The following is a 25,355-nucleotide window of genomic DNA, read 5'->3' as shown; positions in this document are numbered from 1 at the left end:
CTTGAGAGGCTCAAGTACCAGTTATTATCATTGCAATTTCTTCAAGAGGCTGAGTTATTCTGTGTCGTGCCGTTGACTGCATGATTTATCTTTGTGTCCTCGGATGATTGATTACGGGCTGAAACTATGCTTTAACATACACGTTTGCAAGTGATTGGAAACATATTTCAAAATCTTCCGGCAAACTTGTTTCAGCATATTTTCTTGCCACCTCAAATACTCAGTTATTATTGGTGCTTCCAATGTGGAAATGAAGCACACACAGACTGGCAAGGTCCTAGCCTTGATCCCTCTTCTGTGCTGGGTCAATTGGTATGGACTGTCGGGGGCTCCTTTTTTAAAAAAAAAACGCATTTATATAGTGCCTTTCACTGGATGCCCCAAAGCGCTTTACAGGCAATGAAGTACTTTCTTGAAGTGTAGTCACTGTTGTAATGTCGGAAATGCGGCAGCCATTATGTGCACAGCAAGCTCCCACAAACAGCAATGTGACAATGACCAGATAATCTGTTTTAGTGATGTTGGCTGAAGGATAAATATTGGCCCCAGGACACCCGGGGATAACTCCCCTGTGCTCCTTCGAAATAGTGCCATGGGATCTTTTAGATTTACCTGAGAGGGTAGACGGGGCATCTCGGTTTAACGTCTCATCTGAAAGACAATAGGACTTTTCGGGCAGAAGAGACAGGAGTCCGTGTTCCTACTCCTATTGGCTATCCCAACAGTGTGGGGGAGGAAACATCTCTTAATCTGGGGAGGCCAGGAGTCCTGCCCCAAGATATTAGTGTAGATGACCAAAAGCTTGGTCAAACAGATAGGTTTTAAGGAGCATCCTAAAAGAGGATAAAGAGGGAGAGAAGCAGAGAGATTAAGGAGGGAATTCCAGAGCTTAGGGCCTTGGCAGCTGAAGACACGTCCGCCAACGGTGGAGCAATTTAAAAACTGGGATGCTCAAGAGGCTAGAATTGGAGGAGCGCAGAGATCTCAGAGAGGTGTGCTGCTGGAAGAGATTACAAAGATTGGGAGGGACGAGGCCATGGAGGGATTTCAAAATGAGGATGGGCATATTGAAATCGAGGTGTTGCTTAACCAAAGCCAATGTAGTTCAGCAAGTAAAGGAGTGAATGGTCAGCGGGACTTGGTGCGAGTTAGGACGCGGGACGCCGGGTTTTGGATGATTGCAAGCTCACAGAGGGTAGAATGTGGGAGGCCAGTCAGGAGTGTGTTGCAATAGCCAAGTCTAGAGGTAACAAAGGCACGGATGAGGGTTTCAGCATGGGCTGAGGCAGGGGCGGAGTTGGGTGATGTTACGGAGGTGCGAATAGCTGGTCTTGGTGATGGTGAGGATATGTGATTGGAAGCTCTTCTCGGGGTCAGATATGACACCAAGGTCACGAACAGTCTGGTTCAGCCTCAGACAGAACTATTAATGGGGTCATTAGAGTCTGACTATCGCTGCTAATCTTCAGGCCCTGTGCATTGTCCAGTAACAGCTGAAGAGAGAGGTTGTTTTGGATGGAGATGGAGACCATTGTTGGGTGCGGGGGGGGGGGCCCTCTCAGCAAAGTTCTGAAGCGATGCCACTGTTCGTGGATGGACAACGTGGATCATTTTCCATACCTCGGGAGCCTACTATCAGCAAGGGCAGACATCGACGGCAAGGTCCAACACTGCCTTCAGTGCGCCAGCGCAGCCTTCGGTCGCCTGAGGAAGATAGTGTTTGAAAACCAGGACCTCAAATCTTGCACCAAGCTTATGGTCTACAGGGCTGCAGTAATACCCGCCCTCCTGTATGGCTCAGAGACATGGACCATATACAGTAGATACCTCAACTGGAGAAATACCACCAGCGCTGCCTCCGCAAGATCCTGCAAATCGACTGGGAAGATAGACGCACCAACGTCGGTGTTCTTGTCCAGGCCAACATCCCCAGCATCGAAGCATTGACCACGCTCGACTAGCTCCATTGAGCTGGCCACATCATCCGCATGCCCGACTCAAGATTCCCAAAGCGAGCACTCTACTCGGAACTCCTACATGGTTAGCGAGCCCCAGGTGAACAGGGGAAATGCTTCAAGGACACCCTTAAAGCCTTCTTTATAAAATGCAACATCCCCACCAACACCTGGGAGTGCCTGGCCAAAGACCGCCCTAAGTGGAGGAAGAGCATCCAGGAGGGCGCTGAGCACCTCGAGTCTCGTCGCCAAGTGCAGGCAGCGGAAGGAGCGTGCGGCAAACCAGTCCCACCCACCCTTTCCTCCAACCACTGCTGTCCCACCTGTGACAGAGACTGTAATTCCTGTATTGGACTGTACAGCCACCTGAGAACTCACTTTTAGAGTGGAAGCAAGTCTTCCTCGATTTTGAGGGACTGCCTATGATGATGATGATGTTGGAACAAATAGTCTTTAATTCGACCACAACATCAAGCCGTCTTTTCTCTTTAGCGCTCATGGGTCTCTGTATTTCCAGCACTTTCTGTTCAACGTTTAACACTGTCTATTGACACCACTATGTCAGTCAATGAGCTGGAGGCGGGGTGGGTTTTACAACATAAATTCTTTTTTATTTTTGTTAAATCTTGTCATCCTTGGTATGTGAACCCTTGTTGAGTTGTTAACCTGAAACTACTTCACCCATTCCCATGGTAATCCTCACAACTTCAGATCTTGAATCACCTCCAAGTCAACTTATTGTTGTTTGGTCGAGTTTGTTGTTGCTTGGTTACTTTTCATGCGTATTTTTAGTTCCTCCTCCTCCTCCAGCTCCGGCTCCGGCTCCGGCAAATTGTGAAGGGTTTCTGACACTGAGCAGTCCGGAGCAGGCTGCAAGTGGAACACACAGTACACTGGGCTGCAAAGCTTTATATGAGCAGAGCGAGTGAGGAGGTAGTCTGGCCAGCTCTTCTTGTGAAAGGTGGAACGGAGCACCGTTATTTAAGCTGCCTTTGTGTGCTGCTGGCGTCTGCTTGCGGGGTGAAGGGTCACTCGCAAGCCACTGCAACCCGAGAGTAAACCTGTCGGGATTCGCCAAGCCTGGCGCCCAATCGGGAAACCCAATAGAGACTGGTCTTCTGGCCGCCCGCCCACAGTGGCTTACCGCCAGGCCGCGATCAAACACGCTTGACCATTGTCCCGGGAGCTGTCACTGCCAGCACCGGTCTCAATGCAACATAAAAGTAGCACTTGTTCCCTCTGCCGAGGAGATAGAATCATAGAGACTGACAGCGCAGAAGGAGGCCATTCGGCCCGCCATTCGGGCTCAGTCCCGCACCCCGCTTTTTGTCTGTAACCCTCTCTGTTCCTCATCCAGTGCCTGTCCAACCCCCATTTACAATTACTGATGGAACCAGCGTCCACCACCTTTTCAGGTCGAGCTTTCCAGATCCCCACAACTCTGAGTGAAATAATGGCTCCTCCTCTCCCCGCCAGATCTTTTGCCAATCATTATGAATCGGTGACCTCTGGTTATTGACCCACTTGCCAGAGGGAATACTTTTGCTCCATTTACTCCTCAAAACCACTTATCTTGAAAACCTCTATTAGGTCACCACTTAAACCAATGTTCTCGGTTAATTCTTTTTGGGTGCGTGGCACCTTTAAGGAGCTGGGCGGCCCATTCAGAATATCATGCGTGCGCGCTCTTTCCTGTTTAAGAGCCAGCTGCGCGGGAGCTGCCGAGCTCTGCTGTGTGGCCGCACTGCTTAAAGTGTACGCTGCTCGTGACCTTTCCTGATCCAAGGAGAACAGTCCTAACTTTTCCAACCTCTCCTTGTAACTGAAGTCCCTCGGCTCCGGTAAACCTCTGGTACCGTTTCTACTCATCTCTGGTACTCTTTCTAAGACCTTTACATCTTGCCTAAGTGTGGTCCCCTAATCCACAATACTCCTGTGACCATTGTGTTGGAGGAGGGAGTGCGAGGGTTAACTCCTTGCTCCAGGTGTGCGGCAGAGGCAGGGTGGCAATTTTGTCGTCCCAGTTCTCTGATTCGTCCTTCACTGAGATTGAGTAATTACCCCAAATAAGGTGTCCGCTGTGGCTATCGAGCCTCTGAGTCAGAAGGTTGTGGGTTCAAGTCCCTCTCCAGGGGCTCCAGCACGAAAATCTAGGCTGGCACTCCCAGTGCAGTACTGAGAGGGTGCCGCACTGTCAGAGGGGCAGTACCGAGGGACCACCGCACTGTCGGAGGGGCAGTACTGAGGGACCACCGCACTGTCGGAGGGGCAGTACTGAGGGAGCGCCGCACTGTCGGAGGGGCAGTACTGAGGGACCACTGCACTGTCAGAGGGGCAGTACCGAGGGACCACCGCACTGTCGGAGGGGCAGTACCGAGGGACCACCGCACTGTCGGAGGGGCAGTACTGAGAGGGTGCCGCACTGTCGGAGGGGCAGTACTGAGAGGGTGCCGCACTGTCGGAGGGGCAGTACTGAGGGAGTGCTGCACTGTCGGAGGGGCAGTACTGAGGGAGTGCCGCACTGTCGGAGGGGCAGTACTGAGGGAGCGCCGCACTGTCGGAGGGGCTGTACTGAGGGAGTGCCGCACTGTCGGAGGGGCAGTACTGAGGGAGTGCCGCACTGTCGGAGGGGCAGTACTGAGGGAGCGCCGCACTGTCGGAGGGGCGGTCTTTCTGAACGAGACATTAAACTGAGGATCCGTCTGTTCTCTCAGTTGGACGTAAAAGATCCTTGGGCACTTTTTCGAAGAAAAGCAGGGGAGTTATCTCCGGTGTCCTGGGCTAATATTTATCGCTCAACTAGCATCACTAAAAACAGATTATCTGGTCATTATCACATTGCTGTGTGTGGAAGCTTGGTGGGCGCTAATTGGCTGCCGCGTTTCCTACATTGCAACAGTGACTGCACTTCAAAAGGTACGTAATTGTCGGTGAAGCGCTTTGGGACGTCCTGAGGTTGTGAAAGACCCGATGTAAAAGGAAGTCCTTCCTTTCTCTAATTATATTACACGAGCAATTTCTGAGAGTGCGTAACTTTGTTACAGAAATTGAGATAAGGTAGGAATTTGTTCGTGTCCTTCGATTGTATCTCTGCTACTTTATAAATTCCATTACAATTGTTTTGAATGTTGAGTCTATAATTAGTGCTTCCCACCCGGCTACCCCCTCAAACTTCTTTGTAATCTGCTCAGGTTGGCAGACTGGTTCGTTTGTAACACACGCACACTCACACATCTGCTGCAAACATTTGCTTTTACTCAGCCACAGCGGCTTGAGATAATCTGTTGCATACTGGGTTTGGTACAACAGATGTTTTGTGCGGGTTTGGGAGGAGTTTGAGAGAGAGAGAGAGAGAGCGAGAGAGGTGTTGCACCTCAAGGGATTGGATCAGACCTAGCTCGATGGGACGGAGATTTTCTCTTCTCTCCTCTCTTACTTTCTTTCTCTCTCACCCATAATCTCACGGTGAGGGGCTGGAGGGAACAAGAACAGGATGGATCAATTTTGTTTGATGACGCTCCTGTGAAGCACCTTGGAATGCTTTACTATATTTGAGGCGCTATATAACTACAAGTGGTTAATAATCTGTTATTGTAAACTTAGACTATTCCTTTTTTAGCTTGTGATAACTTTTGAAGTCTGGCGCGTATTTGAATCGAGCTGTAAGTGTATTACTTACAGTACATCGAGGGGCTCCTCGTCATTGTGCAGTGACACCCCTTCATCCTCACCCCTCCCCAATGGAAAGTGTATGTATGGGGACCTCTGCTGGAGGTGGGGGCAGAAGGGCGCTTGGTCGGGGGGGGGGGGGGGGGTGGATTTAGGTGTGAGAAGAGCTCTATTCGGAACTCCTACACGGCAAATGAGCCAAAGGTGGACAGAGGAAACGTTACATGGACACCCTCAAAGCCTCCCTGATAAAGTGCAACATCCCCACCGACACCTGGGAGTCCCTGGCCAAAGACCGCCCTAAGTGGAGGAAGTGCATCCGGGAGGGCGCTGAACACTTCGAGTCTCGTCGCCAAGAGTATGCAGAAACCAAGCACAGGCAGCGGAAAGAGCGTGCGGCAAATCTGCCCCACTCACCCCTTCTCTCGACGACTGTTTGTCCCACCTGTGACAGAGACTGTAATTCCCGTATAGGACTGTTCAGCCACCTGAGAACTCATGTTTAGAGTGGAAGCAAGTCTTCCTTGATTTCGAGGGACTGCCTATGATGATGATGGTGGGGTGGGTGTGGGGGGGCGGGGTTATGTGGAAGTGCGCTTGGAAGGGGGGGGTGTGGGGGGGCCTCAAAGATCTTTTGGACCAAAGAGCCTGCGGGTTCTCTGAGCTCCGATGCAGTATGGACGAGTGTCAGTGGGTGCTGTGTAAGGGGTGGTTTTCAGGGGGTCAGCTTTCCCTTGTGACCTTATATGAGCGGTTCCGAATCGCTCCCACACCCTTGGTTCTAGACACTGGAATACACACACTCAATAGTAATACCAATACACACTGAGGGGTACAACACATTGAATAAAATGTCAAAATACAGCCTGTGGGGAAAAGAATGCAGCTTAAACTCTAAATGGGGTAAAGAGGAGAATGCAGATACATTTACACAAGTTATCTCAGCCTCCCTCCCCCCTCTCCCAATTCCCCTAACTAACAAAGTTATAGCTCTGGGGGTTCAGGGGCCATGCTCACCAATCCCCTTTTGACAGTTCCAACTCCGGGGTTCGCCTTAGTTGTCCACGTTCTGTAGTCTGTACCCCTTGGTAGTGTAGGACCAGCTTCAGTTTTGTCGGGTTGGTTCCGGTTGACTGTTTGGTTGATCGCAATGGCCCGCAACTTTCCAATAGTCGTTTTGACAGCCTGTTTGCTGCCGTGATGCTGTCCTTCTGGGTTTTAGAGATTCCTTTCGCCAATGTTTCGGAGTCCCACTTTTCGAGGCTGGTGTAGAACTTATTTTTTTTATTTCAAAATATACTTTATTCATAAAAAAATCTGTACAGTACATTCAAAAGCATTTCAGTACATTTAACTGTGGGCAGCAATCCCATACCCTATTATTTGGGTGCTGACGGCAGTTCCGTTCGTTACATTTCCTTGTTTTCCAGTTCAAGTGCAATTCGGTCCAATACGGGATACATTGTAGTACATTCAAACAAATTACATTACATGTGTCACTATACAGTACACTGAATGGGTGACGGTACATTTACATTTTTCTTTTCAACATGCATTTCGCAACAGACCTTGCATTGTACATGGCACTACATAGATGTTTACAGATCATGGTGCTCCATGTACACAAAAAGTAAATTACAAGTACGGCCCGAGGGGGGTTTTGTACTGATTCCTGCCCCCGGGTTTACCGTGGCAGAAGGGCTTTAAACTGTGGCCCTTCCCCACCGTGCCTTTGCGGCGACTGCACCAATTTTAAGTGCGTCCCTCAGCACGTAATCCTGGATCTTGGATTGCACCAGTCTGCAACACGCAGACGTGGACATCTCCTTGCTCTGGAAGACCAGCAAGTTTCGGCAAGACCAAAGAGCGTCTTTGACCGAGTTGATGGCCCTCCAGCAGCAGGTGATGTCTGTCTCGGTGTGTGTCCCTGGGAACAGCCCGTAGAGCACAGAGTCCTGTGTTACGGAGCTGCTCGGGATGAACCTCGACAGCAACCACTGCATCCCTTTCCAAACCTGCCTTGCGAAGGCGCAATCCTGAAGGAGATGGGTGACAGTCTCGTACGCCCCGCAGCCGGTCCGGGGGCACCGTGCCGTGCTGCTGAGACGTCGGCTGTGCATGAACGCTCTGACGGGTAGGACCCTCCTCACCGCCAACCAAGCTACGTCTTTGTGCTTGTGTGAAAGCTCTGGCGATGAGACGTTCTGCCAAACAAGTTCGACAGTCTGCTCAGGGAACCACCCGACAGGGTCCACCCTCTCCTTTCGTAGGGCGTCCAGGACCTTACGTGCTGACCACTGTTTTATGGCCTTGTGGTCAAAGGGGTTTTTTGTGAAAAATTGTTCCACGAAGGACAGGTGGACAGGCATGGTCCAACTGGTGGGGGCGTTTCGCGGCAGCATGGCCAGGCCCATCCTTCGCAACACCGGGGACAGGTAGAACCTCAGCACGTAGTGACACTTGCTGTTTGCGTATCGGGGGTCTGTGCACAGCTTGATGCAGCCGCACACAAAGGTGGCCATCAGGATGAGGGCCACGTTCGGAACATCCTTTCCTCCACTGTCCAGAGATTTGTACATTGTGTCTCTGCGGACACGGTCCATTTTGGACCTCCAGACAAAGTGGATGACGGCCCGGGTGACTGCCGCGGCACAGGAGCGAGAGATGGGCCAGACCTGTGCCACGTGCAGCAGCCCCGAGAGCACCTCACTCCTGATGACCAGGTTCTTTCCTGCCATGGAGAGGAAGCACAGCTTCCACCATCCCAGTTTTTGCTTCACTTTGGCGATATGCTCTTCCCAGTTTTTGGCGCACGCCCCGTCCACTCCGAACCATATTCCCAACACCTTCAGGAAGTCTGGCTTGACGGTGAAGGGAATGCAGGCTCGGTCGGCCCAGTTGCCAAAGAGCATGGCCTCGCTCTTGCTGCGATTGACCTTTGCTCCCGAGGCCAGTTGATTAGGACTGCACTACTGATGTCTGTGTAGAGCAGTTTGATCCCATTGCGGATACCCTCCCCAAACCCCATTTTGGAGAGCACGTCCATCAGGTACGTGTGCGATATCCTGTCAAAGGCTTTCTCCTGGCCTAAGCTGATTAAGCAGGTGTCCACCCTCCTGTCCCGCACGTAGGCGATCGTATCCCTGAGTAGCGCGAGGCTATCAGAGATCTTCCTGCCGGGGACAGCGCAGGTCTGGTCCGGGTGAATCACCAGCTCAAGAGCAGGCTTGACCCTGTTGGCGATGACCTTTGACAGGATCTTGTAGTCCACATTGAATTCGTCTCGAAGGACCGGACGGCCTTTGTCAGCTCGTCCAGAGTTAGCGGGTGGTCCAGACTCTCCCGCTCGCTGTCGCCTAAGACCTCCGAAATAGACGACAGGAATGACTGGGAGGCCGCGCGGTCTGTGGGCTTGACGTCGTACAGCCTGGCATAGAAGGATTTGCTGATCCTCTGCATGTCAGGCAGCGAAGACGTCACAGAACCGTCTTCTTCCTTTAGGCTGGTGATCACAGAGCTCCCCCTGTGTACCTTTTGGAAGAAGAAACACGAACACGTCTCGTCCTGCTCGACGGAGCGGACTCTGGAGCGGAAGATGATCTTGGAGGACTCTGAGGCAAAGAGCGAGGCTTGCTGGCCCTTCACCTCTTCGAGTTCCTCCGCGACATCGACCCCCATCGACTGCAGCAGGAGCAGGTTTTGCATATTCGTCTGGAGTTGGGACAATTCCCTCTGTCTCCCTCTCGCCTCCTGAACACCTTTGAGGATGAAGAACCTCTTGATGTTCGTCTTGATTGTTTCCCACCAGTGCATCGGGGAATCGCAGAGGGGCTTTACGGTTCTCCAACCTTTGTAATCCCTCTTGAGTTCTTCAACGTTTTCCGGAGTCAACAGTTTCACGTTCAGCTTCCATATCCCTCTGCCAACTTTCTGGTTTTCCTGTGGGCGACATTCGGCCAGTAGGAGGCAGTGGTCAGAGAAGAACACCGGCGTGACGTCGGTGGATCTGACCTTGAACGTGTGGGACACAAACAGGAAGTATATTCTGGAACGGACGGACCCGTCTGGTCTCGACCAGGTGTATCTGAGCGGTGCTCCGTCTGCAGGGTTGCTGAAGATGTCGCACAGCTTGGCATCTTTTACCGCGTCCATCAGGAGTCTGGACGTGGTGTCCAGCTTGCTGTCGGCTCTGCTGGATCGTCCAGCCGCATCGATGATGCACTTGAAGTCACCGCCCAGAATGACTGGCCTGGACGTTGCCAGTAGCAGTGGGAGCTGCTGGAAGAGGGCCAGCCTCGTTCTTGAGAGCTGGGGCGTAAACATTAATTAACCTGAGAGGGGAATTTTTGTACATTACGTCTGCTACGAGGAGGCGGCCGCCCACCACCTCCTTAACTTCGGTGATGGTGAAGTGGCCTCCTCGCAGCAGAATGCCCAGGCCGGAAGCCCGGCTGTCGTTGCCTCCTGACCATATGGATGGTCCATGGGCCCACCATCGTGACCACTGCCGGTAACTGCTGGAGTGCGGTGTAGAACCTATGCAACGAGACTGCTAACTTAATAGTGTCTCTAGAAGCACACCTAACTGCCAGAACAGGCCTTCAATTATACTAAAACAGGCTTCCTTATCTTTGTGCCAAATCAGTTCTTGGGCTTTGTTTAAACTGTTCTGTCCATTGATTTTCAAATATCTTCTTTGTCAGTGTTTTTGGTGGGCTAGTCAACAGTAACTCGATTAGGGTGTGATAATGTGCTATCACTGGTTTTGCATTGTTTTAGGATTGTCCAGTTTCCTGACCATCTAGTTGGGCCCATGATTTCCATTGTGCTTGATTGGGTAATTTGATTATCTCTTAGGGGGTGAATTGGTGTTGCATAGTTCCCCCACAGACAGTCTGGGATCCTTAATACACAAATTTGCTTTACAGAGGTTAGCCCCACCTCCTGTATTTGGTAACTCTTTTTCGCAGCCAAAATGTTGTAGAATCTTAAAATTAATATGCTCCTTCCCATAGATGTTTAGGGGATCTCAGGCTTCTGCAATTTAGGTCCATTTTGAATTCCCTTTCCTTTGAGTCCAAACACTTGTGGGGGGGGGGGGGGGGCGGTCTCCATGAATGCATCTCCTTTTATCCCCTGCAGGCTTCATCTGCCCCTTTAAACTCATTTTAACAGTCCAGAAAGGGGTTCTTCTCCTCTGCAGGGGAAAGGTACCAGGAATCTTTGTGAAATATTGGTAAATTCTACAGCTGCCTAATCAGGGAGTCGGGGAAAAACAAGGAATTGTCCCATTGGTAAAGCCTGGAGTTCTTGTTGTACCGCACAATGTTGATGTAACTTTAATACCTTTACTTCACACTTTAATAATTTTGTTTGTGTGCTGCAGGTTTGTCGCAGGGGTTGAACATCCTCCCAGGTCCGGCATCTGTGGAGAGAGCTGATGGCGACAGTGTTATGTTGCAATGCCAGTTCACGGTGGACAGCAAAGACATCGGACCACTGGATATCGAGTGGTCGCGCACACCCGCTGATCCATCCGCTTCACAAATCATTGTAGGTATTAACCCTGGGATTCAACCTGTGAAAATCTATGACTTGAGGCGCATTCATTATTGGGTCAGTTGTTTTCAAACAGGATGCAACTTGCTATCCAGCCCAGAAGGTTTAATTCCCAGTCTCGCAATTGGCTAATGTTGAGATTGTGTTCGACTTGCCTGTCGGTTTTTGTGCTCCCATGAAAGAAAGGACTTGCATTTCTATAGCGCCTTTCACGACCACCGGACGTCCCAAGCGCTTTACAACCAATGAATTACTTTTTGAAGTGTAGCCACCGTTGTAATGCAGGAAGTGCAGCCGCCAATTTGCGCACAGCAAGCTTCCACAAACAGCAATGTGATAATGATCAATGATCAGATGGTATTTTTTAGTGATAAGAACATAAGAAATAGGAGCAGGAGTAGACCATTTGGCCCATTGAGCCTGTTCAGCCATTCAATAAGATCATGGCTGATCTGATCATGGACCCAGCTCCACTTCCTTGTCTGTTCCCCATAACCCTTTACTCCCTTATCGCTCAAAAATCTATCTCCACCTTAAATATATTCAATGACCCAGCCTCCACAGCTCTCTGGGGCACAGAATTCCACAGATTCACGACCCCCTGAGAGAAGAAATTCCTCCTCATCTCAGTTTTAAAAGGCCGACCCCTTATTCTGAGACTATGCCCCCTAGTTCTAGATTCCCCCTATGAGTGGAAATATCCTCTCTGCATCTACCTTATCGAGCCCCCTCATTATCTTATATGTTTCAATAAGACCACCTCTCATTTCTTCTGACCTCCAATGAGTAGAGTCCCAACCTACTCGGCCTTTCTTTATAAGTTGTTTGAGCGATAAATATTGGCCAGGACACCAGGGAGAACTCCCCTGCTCTTCTTCGAAATAGTGAAAGAGGATCTTTTATGTTCACCCGAGACAACAGGCCTTGGTTTAAGGTCTCACCCGAAAAACGCAGCTCTGACAGTGTAGTACTCCCTCAGCACTGCACTGAAGTGTCAGCCTAGATTTTCTTTGTGCTCAAGTCTCTGGAGAGGGACCTTAACCCACAACCTTCTGACTCAGAGGTGTGAGAGTGCTACCCACTGAGCCACGGCTGGCATTTCTCAACCCCCCCCCCCCCACCTCTCCCTCTCTTACCCCCTCCCCCAACCCCCCCGGTCCTGTCTCTCTCTCGCCTCTCCTCTCCCTCACCCCACACCCGGTCCTGTCTCTCTCCTCTCTTTCCCCCCAGGGTCTTATCTCTCTCCTCTCCCATCCCCCACCCCCACTCCGTAAGCTCTTTGTCCTACCCCCCACCAACCCAGACCACCAAGTTTAAAGCTGAGGTGCTGCCTATACCTATGAAAAGACCCAGCCAACGTCCGTGCCTTCAGGAGGAGAAATCCTTTCTGTGCTCAGTTCCTGTTCCACCTGTGTTGGTGAACTTCTCTCACAGTTCAACTGACTTAGCCGGAGCTGCCTGGTGACCAAAGTGCTTTGTAATGAAACAGATCATCGATTATTCGGGAGACAGGATCTACGATACGCACCTTGAGGATATGAAGGGACGCGTGCATTTCAGCTCGCCAGATCCCAAAAGTGGCGACGCTTCAATCAACATCACCAGGCTGAAAATCACCGATTCTGGAATGTACCATTGCAAAGTGAAGAAGTCTCCTGGCTCAAAGACCAGGGCAACCAAGCTGGATGTTTTAGGTAAGGAAGCTGTCTTTGCGTGCAGTCTCAGGAGTTAATTGTCGGCTACAGGCCATCGCCCCGGCAATCTGGGGACATTCATTGGCTTTCCCGTTGGTGTGACATTTATTTTTTTTTTAAATTAAGAATGTGAGTTGCAGGTTACTTAGGTTACTTAGACCGTGCTGGGACTTGGGTCTTGGCGAATCAAACAACTAGGGCTGTAGAGAGGGCTCTAAAGTAATTAGTCGGTTCAGGTGAGCGAAAATTTAAAAAGTCAAATAATAAGGAGAAGGCAATAGAACAGGGTAGTGCCAGGAAGGGACAGAATGTATAAACATAATGGTGAATCAGAAAGTGGGGTCAAAGCATGAAAAAATGGTAACAAAACATATTTTAAAAAGCTCTTTATCTGAATGCATGCGGCATTCTTAACAAAATAGATGAGTTGACGGCACAAATAGATACAAATGGGTATGATCTGATAGGCATTACAGAGACGTGGTTGCAAGGTGACCAAGGCTGGGAACTAAATATTATGGGGTATTTGGCAATTCGGAAGGACAGAGAGAAAGGAAAAGGAGGTGGGTAGCTCTGTTAATAAAGGATTAGATCAGTGCGTTAGTGAGAAACAAAATTGGTTCAGAAGATGCAAATGTAACGCCCCTATTTTAAAAAGGAGGCAGACAAAAAGCAGGAAACTACAGACCAGTTAGCCTAACTTCTGTCGTTGGGAAAATGCTGGAGTCCATTATTAAGGAAGCAGTAGCGGGACATTTGGAAAAGCATAATTCAATCAGGCAGAGTCAGCATGGATTTATGAAAGGGAAATCATGTTTGACAAATTTGCTGGAGTTCTTTGAGGATGTAACGAGCAGGGTGGATAAAGGGGGAACCAGTGGATGTGGTATATTTGGATTTCCAGAAGGCATTTGATAAGGTGTCACATAAAAGGTTACTGCACAAGATAAAAGCTCACGGGGTTGGGGGTAATATATTAGCATGGATAGAGGGTTGGCTAACTAACAGAAAACAGAGTGTCGGGATAAATGGATAATTTTCCAGTTGGAAAACAGTGACTAGTGGGATGTCGCAGGGATCAGTGTTGGGTCCTCAACTATTTACAATCTATATTAAAGACTTGGATGAAGGTACCGAGTGTAATGTGGCCAAGTTTGCTGATGATACAAAGATGGGTGGGAAAGCAAATTGTGAGGAGGACACAAAAAACCTGCAAAGGGATATAGACAGGCTAAATGAGTGGGTAAAAATTTGGCAGATGGAGTATAATGTGGGAAAATGTTATCCACTTTGGCAGAAAAAATAGAAAAGCAAATTATAATTTAAATGGAGAAAAATAGCAAAGTGCTGCAGTACAGAGGGACCTGGAGGTCCTTGTGCATGAAACACAAAAAGTTAGTATGCAGGTACAGCAATTAATCAGGAAGGCAAATGGAATGTTGCCCTTTATTGCAAGGGGGATAGAGTATAAAAGCAGAGAAGTCCTGCTACATCTGTACAGGGTATTGGTGAGGTCACACCTAAAGTACTGCGTACAGTTTTGGTTTCCGTATTTAAGGAAGGATATACTTGCATTGGAGGCTGTTCAGAGAAGGTTCATTTGGTTGATTCCTGAGATGAGGGGGTTGACTTATGAAGATAGGTTGAGTAGGTTGAGCCTATACACATTGGAGTTCAAAAGAATTAGAGATGATCTTAATAAAATAATGAGGGGGCTCAACAAGGTGGATGCAGAGAGGATATTTCCACTCATAGGAGAAACTAAAACTAGGGGACATAGTCTTAGAATAAGGGGCCGCTCATTTAAAACTGAGATGAGGAGGAATTTCTTCTCTCAGGATTGTAAATCTGTGGAATTCTCTGCCCCAGAAAACTGTGGAGGCTGGGTCATTAAATACATTCAAAGGTGGAGATCGACAGATTTTTGAGCAATAAGGGAATAAGGGGTTATGGGGAGCGGGCAGGGAAGTGGAGCTGAGTCCATGATTGGATCAGCCATGATCTTATTAAATGGTGGAGCAGGCTCGAGGGGCCAGGTGGCCTACTCCAGCTCCTATTTCTTATGTTCTTAAGGTTGGAAAGAGTAGGACAGAAGATGAACTAAAGCACGAAGGTAGTGAAGAACTGACGGCATAGGTGGCATTGTAAAGAAAAGAAAGAAAGACTTGCATTTATACAGCGGCTTTCATAACCCTTGTGGTTTACAGCCCCTGAAGTACTTTTGGAGTGTAGGAGTGTAGTCACTGTTGTAATGTGGGAAACATTAGACACATGTAAGAGGACGAAAGATAGTGGGAGGGAGGGGAGACTGGGGAAGGTTAGCAAAGTGGGGTGGGGGGGGAGCGTGAGGTCACCATCACCAACGGGGTGGCCCAAGGCTTCCTTGAAGGTCCTGGGGGAAGCGCTCCTCCTTCTGGCCCTCGTGGTGTGAAAAGATACTTGCCTTGTGGAGTCGGCATCTCCCACCTCCCTTTCACTGCCGGGGTTCCCGTCCCTCGATAAACCCTTGCGGCAGCAGTGAATTTTACCGCGGGAGCCCAATTTTAAATCCTGTTTAATTATGCGTCTCCATGGTGGAGACAGTCTGCTATCTAAGCCGTCAAAATGGCAACCTGCGCGGTGTGTTGGCGACATCTTTCCCATATGTGATTCCTGTAACCATCGACCCTCCCCCCGCCCGTCGTTGGGGGGACGGGGTTATTATTGAGGTTACACAATTCAACTGGATAACCCCACCCCAAAAAATGAATGCCCCTCAATCGCCCAAACTCAAACATCTGTCCAACTCTCCCTTAAACTGTTCCACACACTCCGTCCCCCTGGGCTCCACTAAATGTTCACCATTCTTTTGCGTGATCTTTGTCAAATCTAAATTGTTTATTCCCCTTTCTAAACTTTGCGCCTACTTCTATAAACTTCGAACACGTATTATGGGAGTTCAATTTATCCATTCGGGATACAGTAGCATAATGGTTACGTTCCTGCACTAGTAATCCAGACTCAAAATCCGGAGACGTAAGTTAAAAACCCACCACGGCAGCTGGGGAATTTAAATTCAGTTAATTAAATAAATCGGTAATGGTGACCATGAAACTATCGGATTGTCGTAGGAACCCTCCTGGCTCACTAATGAACCTTTTAGGGAAGGTAATCTGCTGCCCTTACCCGGTCTGGCCTATACGTGGCTCCAGACCCACAGCAATGCGGTTGACTCTTAACTGCCCTCTGAAATGGCCCGGGGAGCCACTCAATTGTATCAGTCCGTGCACTGTGGGAGCACCTTCACTGCACGGACTGCGGCGGTTCAAGAAGACGGCTCGCCACCACCTTCTCAAGGGCAATTAGGGATGGCCAATAAATGCCGGCCTTATCCGCGAACATGTGGGGAAAAAAAATTCCCGTCAGAATCTTGAATGCTTTTGTGTTTCGTGTTCGCTCCGCAGTGAGACCATCGGTACCAACGTGTTACGTGGACGGAATTCACGAAATCGGAAAAGATGCAACGCTGAAATGTTCAAGCGAAGGCACTCCTCCAATTTCTTACTCTTGGACCAGGCAGGGGTCTTCGATGGTACTCCCTCCCACTGCAACTTCAGGTAAATAGATTTTTAAAATGAACTCATTGGGTTTTTTGTCCTGTATCCGTGAGTGCAGTGACTAGTCGGACCTTCCTGTGTTGGGCAATGGGGTTTCCACACTGAGGGCTCGGTTTCAGCGGTGGGCAAGTACCAATTGGGAGAGAAACAGGAGTGTCTCCTTCAGCTATGGGTGTCGGGGGCTGTTTCACCCTCCTGCTCCACAAAGTTACCGCCTTGAATGAAAGCTTGGTGTGAAAGCTTGCACCTTCGTAGTCTGTTCAGTTGAGCCCCCTGCCGGGCATAATGAATGAAAAATAACAACCAGAGCTACCTGGGATGTTCATTGTCCCACTTGAATCTTTAATTCATCTGTTGCCTGTTGCCAACTTTTCTGTTTTTGTGTCAGATTTGCAGCATCTGCAGTCTTTTCGTTTGTTTGCATTTTATGTAGAACTGTTGTATCTTGGGGAATCCTTCATCCCAGTAATCTGGGCTAGATTCAGGCCCAGGTGCCACAGATGTACAGTGAACTGACCCACAAACCTATGGGCGTACATTCAGAACAATTATAAGTTGTGCACAGGAAGAAAAACAAAATCGTGTCAGCTGATTCAGTTGGAAAGTGGCTCATTTATTTGTCTGTCTCTCTGTCTTTTTCTCTTTCTCTGACTTTCTCTTTTTCTCTGTCTGTCTCTCTTTCTCTCTCTCTGTCTCTATCTCTCTCTCTCTGCCCCCCCTCTGTCTGTCTCTCTCTGCACCCCTCTTTTTCTCTCTCTCTTCCCTCTTCTGTCTCTCTCTTTCTGTCTCTGCCCCCCCTCTGTCTCTCTCTTTCTGTCTCTGCCCCCCTCTATCTCTCTCTCTCTGTCCATCTCTGGCTCTCTCTCTCTTTCTCTCTCTCTCTGCCCCATTCTGTCTCTGTGGCTCTCTCCGGCCCCAGCTCTCTCTCTCGCTCTCGGACTCGCTCTCTCTCTCGTGGAGATATCAGGGCTCTCTCTCTCTCTCTCTCTCTCCCGCGCGCGCGCGCTCTCTCTCTCTCGTGGCGATATCGGGGCTCTCTCTCGCGCTCTCTCTCTCTCTCTCTCGTGGAGATATCGGGGCTCTCTCTCTCTCCGGCTTGCGTGGTGTCTCTGTCTGGAATGAGTCATGCTCGACTCTGAGGGACTGCCTAAGAAGCGATGTGTATACACCGTACCTCATTATTTTCTCTACCCTGATTCACTCAGTGCTATCCTGAACTTTGCTCTGTTGTTCCTCCTAAGATACAACCTTCCCAGCTAACCTGCCTTTTGTCACTGAGACTGAGACTCCTGGCATTACCTCCTCCTCTACCTCGTTCCCAAGGCCCTTGAAACAGTTTGGCTTCTCCTTTCCCTCAGTCTGTCTACTTCGCAATTTACAGACTTTTAAAATCCATGCGTGAATGTCCTCTCACTGCTAATTCTGGTTTTTAACTTGTAGGCTCCCTTCCAGCCTTGTACAGTACACTTTTTACCTTTCTCAGTTTCTCTGATTTTAAATAAATCTTTTTTTTCCCCTGTGCAGATAAGATGTCTGGAACTCTGAGAGTGAAAAATGCTACAGTGTCTTATTCTGGCGACTATAAATGTGTGGCGGCTAATAAAGTTGGTAGTTCAGAATGTGTCGTCAGATTCTCAGTCTCTTCTTGTAAGTACTTTATTTCCAGAAAATCTCCATTTTCCAGGATAATTAAAACCATCCCTTTCTGGAACTCCTTCCAGTGGCTCACAGTTCGAGGGGGCAGAAGTTTGAAGAACTAGAGAGAAAGGACTTGCATTTCTATCATGCCTTTCATAACCTCCCAAAGATGTCCCAAAAGCACTTTACAGCCAATGAAGTGCAGTCACTATTGTAATGTAGGACACGAGGCAGCCAATTTGGGCACAGCAAGCTCCCACAAACAGCGCTGAGGTAAATGATTTTGGTTGAGGGGCAAATATTGACCAGGACACCGTAGATAACTGCTCTGCTCGTCTTGAAAATAGGGCCCGAGAGGGCAGGTGGGGGCCTTTGGTTTAATGGCACCTCCGACAGTGCAGTGCTCACTCAGCACTCATCATCATCATCATCATGAGCAGTCCCTCGAAGCGAGGATGACTTGCTTCCACGCCAAAAAGGGATGAGTTCACAGGTGTTTCAATGAAGGACCTGATTTCCAGGTCCCGAACGACATGTTGAAGGGCGGAAGATGCCTGTGCGTGGATTTTTTTAATGTGGGGTGGCCGTTGCACACCAGCCACCACCCGGGCTTGACAGAGCTAGGTCTTGGTCCGGTGGCAAGGATTACCCAAGACTAACTGGACACCAGCTCTGCTACACAGACCCATATTGCAGTGTGGGCTGGCCCGTGCTGCCCCTGGGCCCCTCAGCACTTCTGGGCCCCAGATCTCACTTGGGCCCCGATCACTTCCCTCTATGGACTCTTGCCGCTCCTTCGCCCTTCCTGCTGTGCACTGCAATCAGCGACCTGGCTTCGCGGCCATCGCCCTCCTGCAGCAGCACGCGCTGCTCCCTGCAGTGGTATGCACTGCACTGGGAATGTCGATCTGGATTATGGTGCTCAAGTCTCTGGAGTGGAGCTCGAGGCTGTGACCTTGTGACCCAGAGGCGAGAGTGCTTTGTAGTGTCTGTGAGCCAGGGGGAGAGGTTAAAAACCAGCCTGGTGAGCCATGAGCAACAGAAGTAGCGTGCTAGTGCATCAGCAAATACAGAAACAAGGTCGGATGTAGAATCTTTGAGACGCTGTTGTTGCAGTGGGACGTGGGCCTGGACACCCACAGACACCAAGCTGAGCTTGTGGACCTGAGTAGGAAAATACAGTAGGTGGTTTACCTCCATGGGCCTGTCGCCAATGTTCCCATTAAGCTGCGCAGCACTCTGGGGGCCCTGAGCAGGCCAATCAGCGGCTTTTCAATGGAAAAACCGCACATGCATGGAAATTTGAATGGGCCGCGTACCCCCAAAACAAATTAGCGGGAACATTGCCTATTGTCGGACTAAAATTAAAACCCCCTCGTGGGGAGAGAGCGAGAGAGACAGCTGGATTCTGGTAGGAATATAAATTGTGAAAAACTAAAAGGGCTGCCCCGTGATAGTCCTGCAAAGATACTTTTTCAAATTCTTAATTCTTCACGTGTATTGTGTGCATAGTTGAACACACGAGAGTTTATTGGGTCGCTCAAATTTCATTTTCTTACTGTAGACAGTAAGCCTCTGTGCATTTAATAAACACAGTCCCAAAATGAGGTTCCAGGTGTCGAGAACAGGGGAAGCAATTCATGGGCAGATGTTGAAATGAGGACTTATTGTGACATCTTGTTGGAATTAAATAAAGAAACAACAACTTTCATTGATGCGCAACCTCTCATGACCTCCGACCTCTTATTCTTAATATTCGCTGTCACTTAGTTCCCTGCTTGGCATCTATGTCAAATTCCGTGTCCTCCATCTGCTCATGATGCCATTCAGCACACGACAGTGTTGCATTACTGTCGTCATGGCAACACAGTAACATCTGCATCCTGTGCCCCAGTTGACTGGTTTGCTAACATAGAAAATAGGTGCAGGAGTAGGCCATTCGGCCCCTCGAGCCTGCACCACCATTCAAAAAGATCATGGCTGATCATTCACCTCAGTACCCCTTTCCTGCTTTCTCTCCATACCCCTTGATCCCTTTAGCCGTAAGGGCCATATCTAACTCCCTTTTGAATATATCCAAGAACTGGCATCAACAACTCTCTGCGGTAGGGAATTCCACAGGTTCACAACTCACTGAGTGAAGAAGTTTCTCCTCATCCCGGTCCTAAATGGCTTACCCCTTATCCTTAGACTGTGACCCCTGGTTCTGGACTTCCCCAACATTGGGAACATTCTTCCTGCATCTAACCTGTCCAGTCCCATCAGAATTTTATATGTTTCTATGAGATCCCCTCTCATTCTTCTAAACTCCAGTGAATACAGCCCAGTTGATCCAGTCTCTCCTCATATGTCAGTCCTGCCATCCTGGGAATCAGTCTGGTGAACCTTCGCTGCACTTCCTCAATAGCAAGAATGTCCTTCCTCAGATTAGGAGACCAAAACTGAACACACTATTCCAGGTGAGGCCTCACATGGCCCTGTACAACTACAGTAAGACCTCCCTGCTCCTATACTCCAATCCCCTCGCTATGAAGGCCAACATGCCATTTGCCTTCTTCACCGCCTGCTGTACCTGCATGCCAACTTTCAATGACTGATATACCATGCACCTCCCTTTTTCCTAATCTGTCGCCATTCAGATAATAGTCTGCCTTCGTGTTTTTGCCACCGAAGTGGATAACCGCACATTTATCCACATTATACTGCATCTGCCATGCATGTGCCCACTCACCTAACCTGTCCAAGTCACCCTGCAGCCTCTTAGCATCCTCCTCACAGCTCACACCGCTGCCCAGCTTAGTGTCATCTGCAAACTTGGAGATATTACACTCAATTCCTTCATCTAAATCATTGATGTATATTGTAAATAGCTGGGGTCCCAGCACTGAGCCCTGCGGCACCCCACTAATCACTGCCTGCCATTCTGAAAAGGACCCGTTTATCCCGACTCTCTGCTTCCTGTCTGCCAACCAGTTCTCTATCCACATCAATACATTACCCCCAATACCATGTGCTTTAATTTTGCACACTAATCTCCTGCGTGGTACCTTGTCAAAAGCCTTTTGAAAGTCCAAATACACCACATCCACTGGTTCTCCCTTGTCCACTCTACTAGTTACATCCTTAGAAAATTCTGGAAGATTTGTGCTGACTTGGACCGATCCTGTCACTGCTTGTCCCACTTTTTTTGGGAGGGGTTTAGCTTTCTCTCTAAATTTCTTCCTCTTGTGTCAACTGTGGCTCAGTGAGCAGCACCCTTGCCTCTGAGTCCCCAGGTTCAAGCCCCACTCCAGAGACTTGAGCACATAGACTAGGCTGACGCTCCTCGTGTCAGAACTGAGGGAGTGCTGCACTGTCAGAGGTGCCGCCTTTCGGATGAGACGTTAAATCATCTGCCCCCTTGGGTGGAGCTCTCCCCGGTGTCCTGGGCCAATATATATCCCCCATACAAACATCACTAAAACAGATGATCTAGTCATTATCTAATTGCTGTTTGTGGGAGCTTGCTGTGCACAAATTGACTGCCGCGTTTCCCACAGTATAACAATTAACAAAATACTTAATTGACTGTAAAGCGCTTTGGTATGTCCTGAGGTCGTGAAATGTGCTATATTAATGCTATTGATTTTCATCTCACACACACACACACACACACACCGTGAGCTGATCCACACGAGCATATATCTCTCTCTGGAGCAGCACCCAAGTGGCAATTCCTCATGTGTTAAATCTAGACATTGAATATTTGCCGTCTATTCATCCATGGAAGGCGTCAGACATCTGAGCCTGAATCTGTCCTCTCTCCACATACAGGCACTTTTCAGTAATGGGCCCCTGGATGGTGACGTCTGCTCTTTGTTAAAATTTCTCTAATGGCACTGAAGCCAGTTTGTGCAACTCTTCCACCTGGGGCGAGATTACAAATAATTGGGACTATTGTTGGTGTGCACAGTCAACACTCGAGTCTCACGGCTTGCATCTCAGCTGTCCAGGGTTCGAATTTGGGTTCTATTCTGAGAAGCTCCTTAGCGACGGTTTGAGTTTCTCTTGCAAAGCGAGTTTAACTTGGAGGTTCTCCTGATGCCTCAATGAATAAATGCACTGAAGGGCGATAGTGTAATAATGAGCAATCTCCCTAATTGGGTCCTTATGTGGAGATAGCCAGTCATGTCCTGAACGATGTTGGGGGCTCTTGGCACTGTGGGAGCAAGGAAATCCGGCAACGAAGGGGAATAAACCAGGGTTCCTTCTAGTCGGAAGGTAAGATCCAGATCGAACTGAATGGTGGAGCAGGCTCGAGGAGCTGAATGGCCTCCTACTGTTGTTGTGTTTGTGGTTGGAGGTATACGTCTTTGTGAATGTTGGGTGAAGACTGGATAAGGCTGTGTTTATGTGGGCAAGGCTGGCAAAGCAGAATTTATTGCCCATTCCTAGTTGGCCTGAAGGCACCAAGGGTCAGCCACAACTCCCTCCCTAACAGCACTGTGGGAGCACCTTCATCACACGAACTGCAGCGGTTCAAGAACTTAGCTCACCACCACCTTCTTAAGGGGCAATTAGGGATGGGCAATAAATGCTGGCCTTGCCAGCAACGCCTACATCCTGTGAATGAATTTTTTTTAAATGCCAAACTGGGTAAGGATGGCAGGTTGCCACCTTTGAAGGCCGTTGGTAAACCAGTTGGGTTTTTATGACCATCCGCAGCTTATGGTCATTTTAGTTTTGGTGCTAGACCACAACCTGCGGTACCCTTGGCAAACGTCGCTCGCTGTCTAAGCTCATGGCAAAAGAAACGGGGGTGATGAGGAGAAATTATTTTACACAGTGAGTGGTTATGATCTGGAACGCGCTGCCTGAAAGGGCAGTGGAAATAGATTCAATAGTAACTTTCAAAAGGGAATTGAATAAATACTTGAAGGGGAAACACTTGCAGACTATGGAGAAAGAATGGGGGTTGGGGTAGTGGGGCTAATTGGATCGCTCTTTCAAAGAGCCAGAACAGGCAAGATGGGCTGAATGGCCTCCTTCTGTGCTGTAGGATTCTGTAGGGAAGAGTAGCCATTTGAGTGCACCAGGGACCATTGGAGTTTCTGGAACTCTGACGTCCATTAGTATCTTCAGGAGGCAAGGTGAGTGAGAGCAGGTAGCCGTCAATCTTCTTCAAGGGGGAGCTGAACTTTCATCGAAAGTGAAAGATTTTCTGTTTGTTGTGGAAACATTACTGGCCTCTGCACTGAGTAAGAACTGGAATACCTCATGTTTTCATTCTTCACTTTTTTAGCATCGAGCAATGCCGGTAAGATAGCAGGAGCCATTATTGGAGTACTGCTGGCTTTACTGTTGATAGCCATCCTACTCTGGTGCTTCCTTCGAAGAAAGAAGAAGAAAGCCTATGAGAAGGAACAGCCTTATGAAATAAGGTAACTGTCCCCGCACACATCCATCCTTGCTTATCACGGAACGGGAGCATGGCGGTTATGTTACTAGTATTAATGACCTAGAGACGTGAGTTCCAATCTCACCACAGCAGCTGGGGAATGTAAATTCAGTTAATTAAATTAATCTGGAATAAAAAGCTAGTGTCCGTAATGGTGACCATGAAACTACCGGATTGTCGTAAAAACCCATCTGGTTCACTAATGTCCTTCAGGGAAGGAAATCTGCCGCCCTTACCTGGTCTGGCCAATATGTGACTCCAGACCCACAGCAATGTGATGACTCTTAACTGCCCTCTGAAATGGCCCAGCGAGACACTTAGTTCTAACAAACTGCTGCGAGAAACAGTAATAAGAATAAAACCAGACGGACCACCCGGCATCGACCTCGGCACCAGCTTCGGACATGACAATGGCACAACCAGCCCAATCTCCCGGCAAAGTCCTCTTCACCAACATCTGGGGACCTGTGCCAAAATTGGGAGAGCTGTCCCACAGACTAGTCAAGCAACAGCCTGACATAGCCATACTCACGGAATCATATATTTCTGCCAATGACCCCAAACTCCTCCATCTCCATCCCACCGGCACGACAAACCCACCAGTAGTGGTGGCACAGCATATCTTCTCTTTTTTTAAGCATCGGAACAATGCCGGTAAGATAGCAGGAGCCATTATGGAGTACTGCTGGCTTTACTGTTAATAGCCATCCTCCTCTAGTGCTTCTGGAGTGGTCCTGGGAGTCCTCAACATTGAGTCCGGACCCCATGAAGTCTCATGGTTTCAGGTCAAGTATGGACAAGGAAACCTCCTGCTGATTACCGCCTACCGCCCTCCCTCAGCTGCTGAATCAGTATACCTCCATGTTGAACACCACTTGGAAGAAACACTTGAGGGTAGCAGGGGCACAGAATGTATTCTGGGTGGGGGACTTCAATGTCCATCACCAAGAGTGGCTCGGTAGCACCACTAGTGGCCAAGCTGGCCGAGTCCTGAAGGACATAGCGGCCAGGTTGGGCCTGCGGCAAGTGGTGAGAGAACCAACACGAGGGAAAAACTTACTTGACCTCGTCCTCATCAATCAAACTGTCGCAGATGCATCTGACCATGACAGCCTTGGTAGCACAGTCCTTGTGGAGTCGAAGTTCCATCTTCACACTGAGGACACCTTCCATTGTTTTGTGTGGCACCACCACCGCGCTAAATGGGATAGATTCGGAACAGATCTAGCAGCTCAAAACTGGGCATCCATGAGGCGCTGTGGGCCATCAGCAGCAGCAGAATTGTATTCCAGTACAATCTGTAACCTCATGGCCCGGCATATCCCGCACTCTACCGTTAGAATCAAGCCAGGGGACCAACCCTGGTTCAATGAAGAGTGTAGAAGAGCATGCAAGGAGCAGCACCAGGCGTAACTAACAATGAGGTGCCAACCTGAGGAAGCTGCAACACAGGACTATATGCGTGCTAAACAATGGAAGCTGCATGTCATAGACCGGGCTAAGCCATCCCACAATCAACGGATTAGATCAAAGCTCTGCAGTCCTGCCACATCCAGTCGTGAATGGTGGTGGACAATTAAACAACTAACGGGAGGAGGAGGCTACGTGAATATCCCCATTCTCGATGGCAGAGTCCAGCACGCAAGTGCAAAAGACAAGGCTGAAGCGTTTGCAACCATCTTCAGCCAGAAGTGCTGAGTGGATGATCCATATCGGCCTCCTCCTGAGGTCTCCACCATCACAGAAGCCAGTCTTCAGCCAATTCGATTCACTCCACGTGATATCAAGAAACGGCTGAGCACATTGG

General features: G+C 49.1%; 1 protein-coding gene across 2 annotated transcripts in view; it reads left to right on the top strand.

Moving 5' to 3' along the window:
• cxadr (CXADR Ig-like cell adhesion molecule) overlaps positions 1-25,355 on the top strand; it is a 143,206-nt gene that overhangs the window by 86,924 nt on the left and 30,927 nt on the right. For both annotated transcript variants that reach the window (XM_070893231.1, XM_070893230.1), the window contains exons 2-6: positions 11,011-11,177; positions 12,673-12,877; positions 16,321-16,473; positions 17,998-18,120; positions 23,393-23,531. In XM_070893231.1, the coding sequence (XP_070749332.1) occupies positions 11,011-11,177; positions 12,673-12,877; positions 16,321-16,473; positions 17,998-18,120; positions 23,393-23,531 (787 nt within the window). The remainder of the gene's footprint in view (positions 1-11,010; positions 11,178-12,672; positions 12,878-16,320; positions 16,474-17,997; positions 18,121-23,392; positions 23,532-25,355) is intronic.

This window comes from Pristiophorus japonicus, chromosome 11, assembly GCF_044704955.1.
Source record: "Pristiophorus japonicus isolate sPriJap1 chromosome 11, sPriJap1.hap1, whole genome shotgun sequence".
Lineage (NCBI taxonomy): Eukaryota > Metazoa > Chordata > Chondrichthyes > Pristiophoridae > Pristiophorus > Pristiophorus japonicus.
Note: the sequence above shows the minus strand (reverse complement) of the source record. Positions and strands in the feature narration are given on the sequence as shown.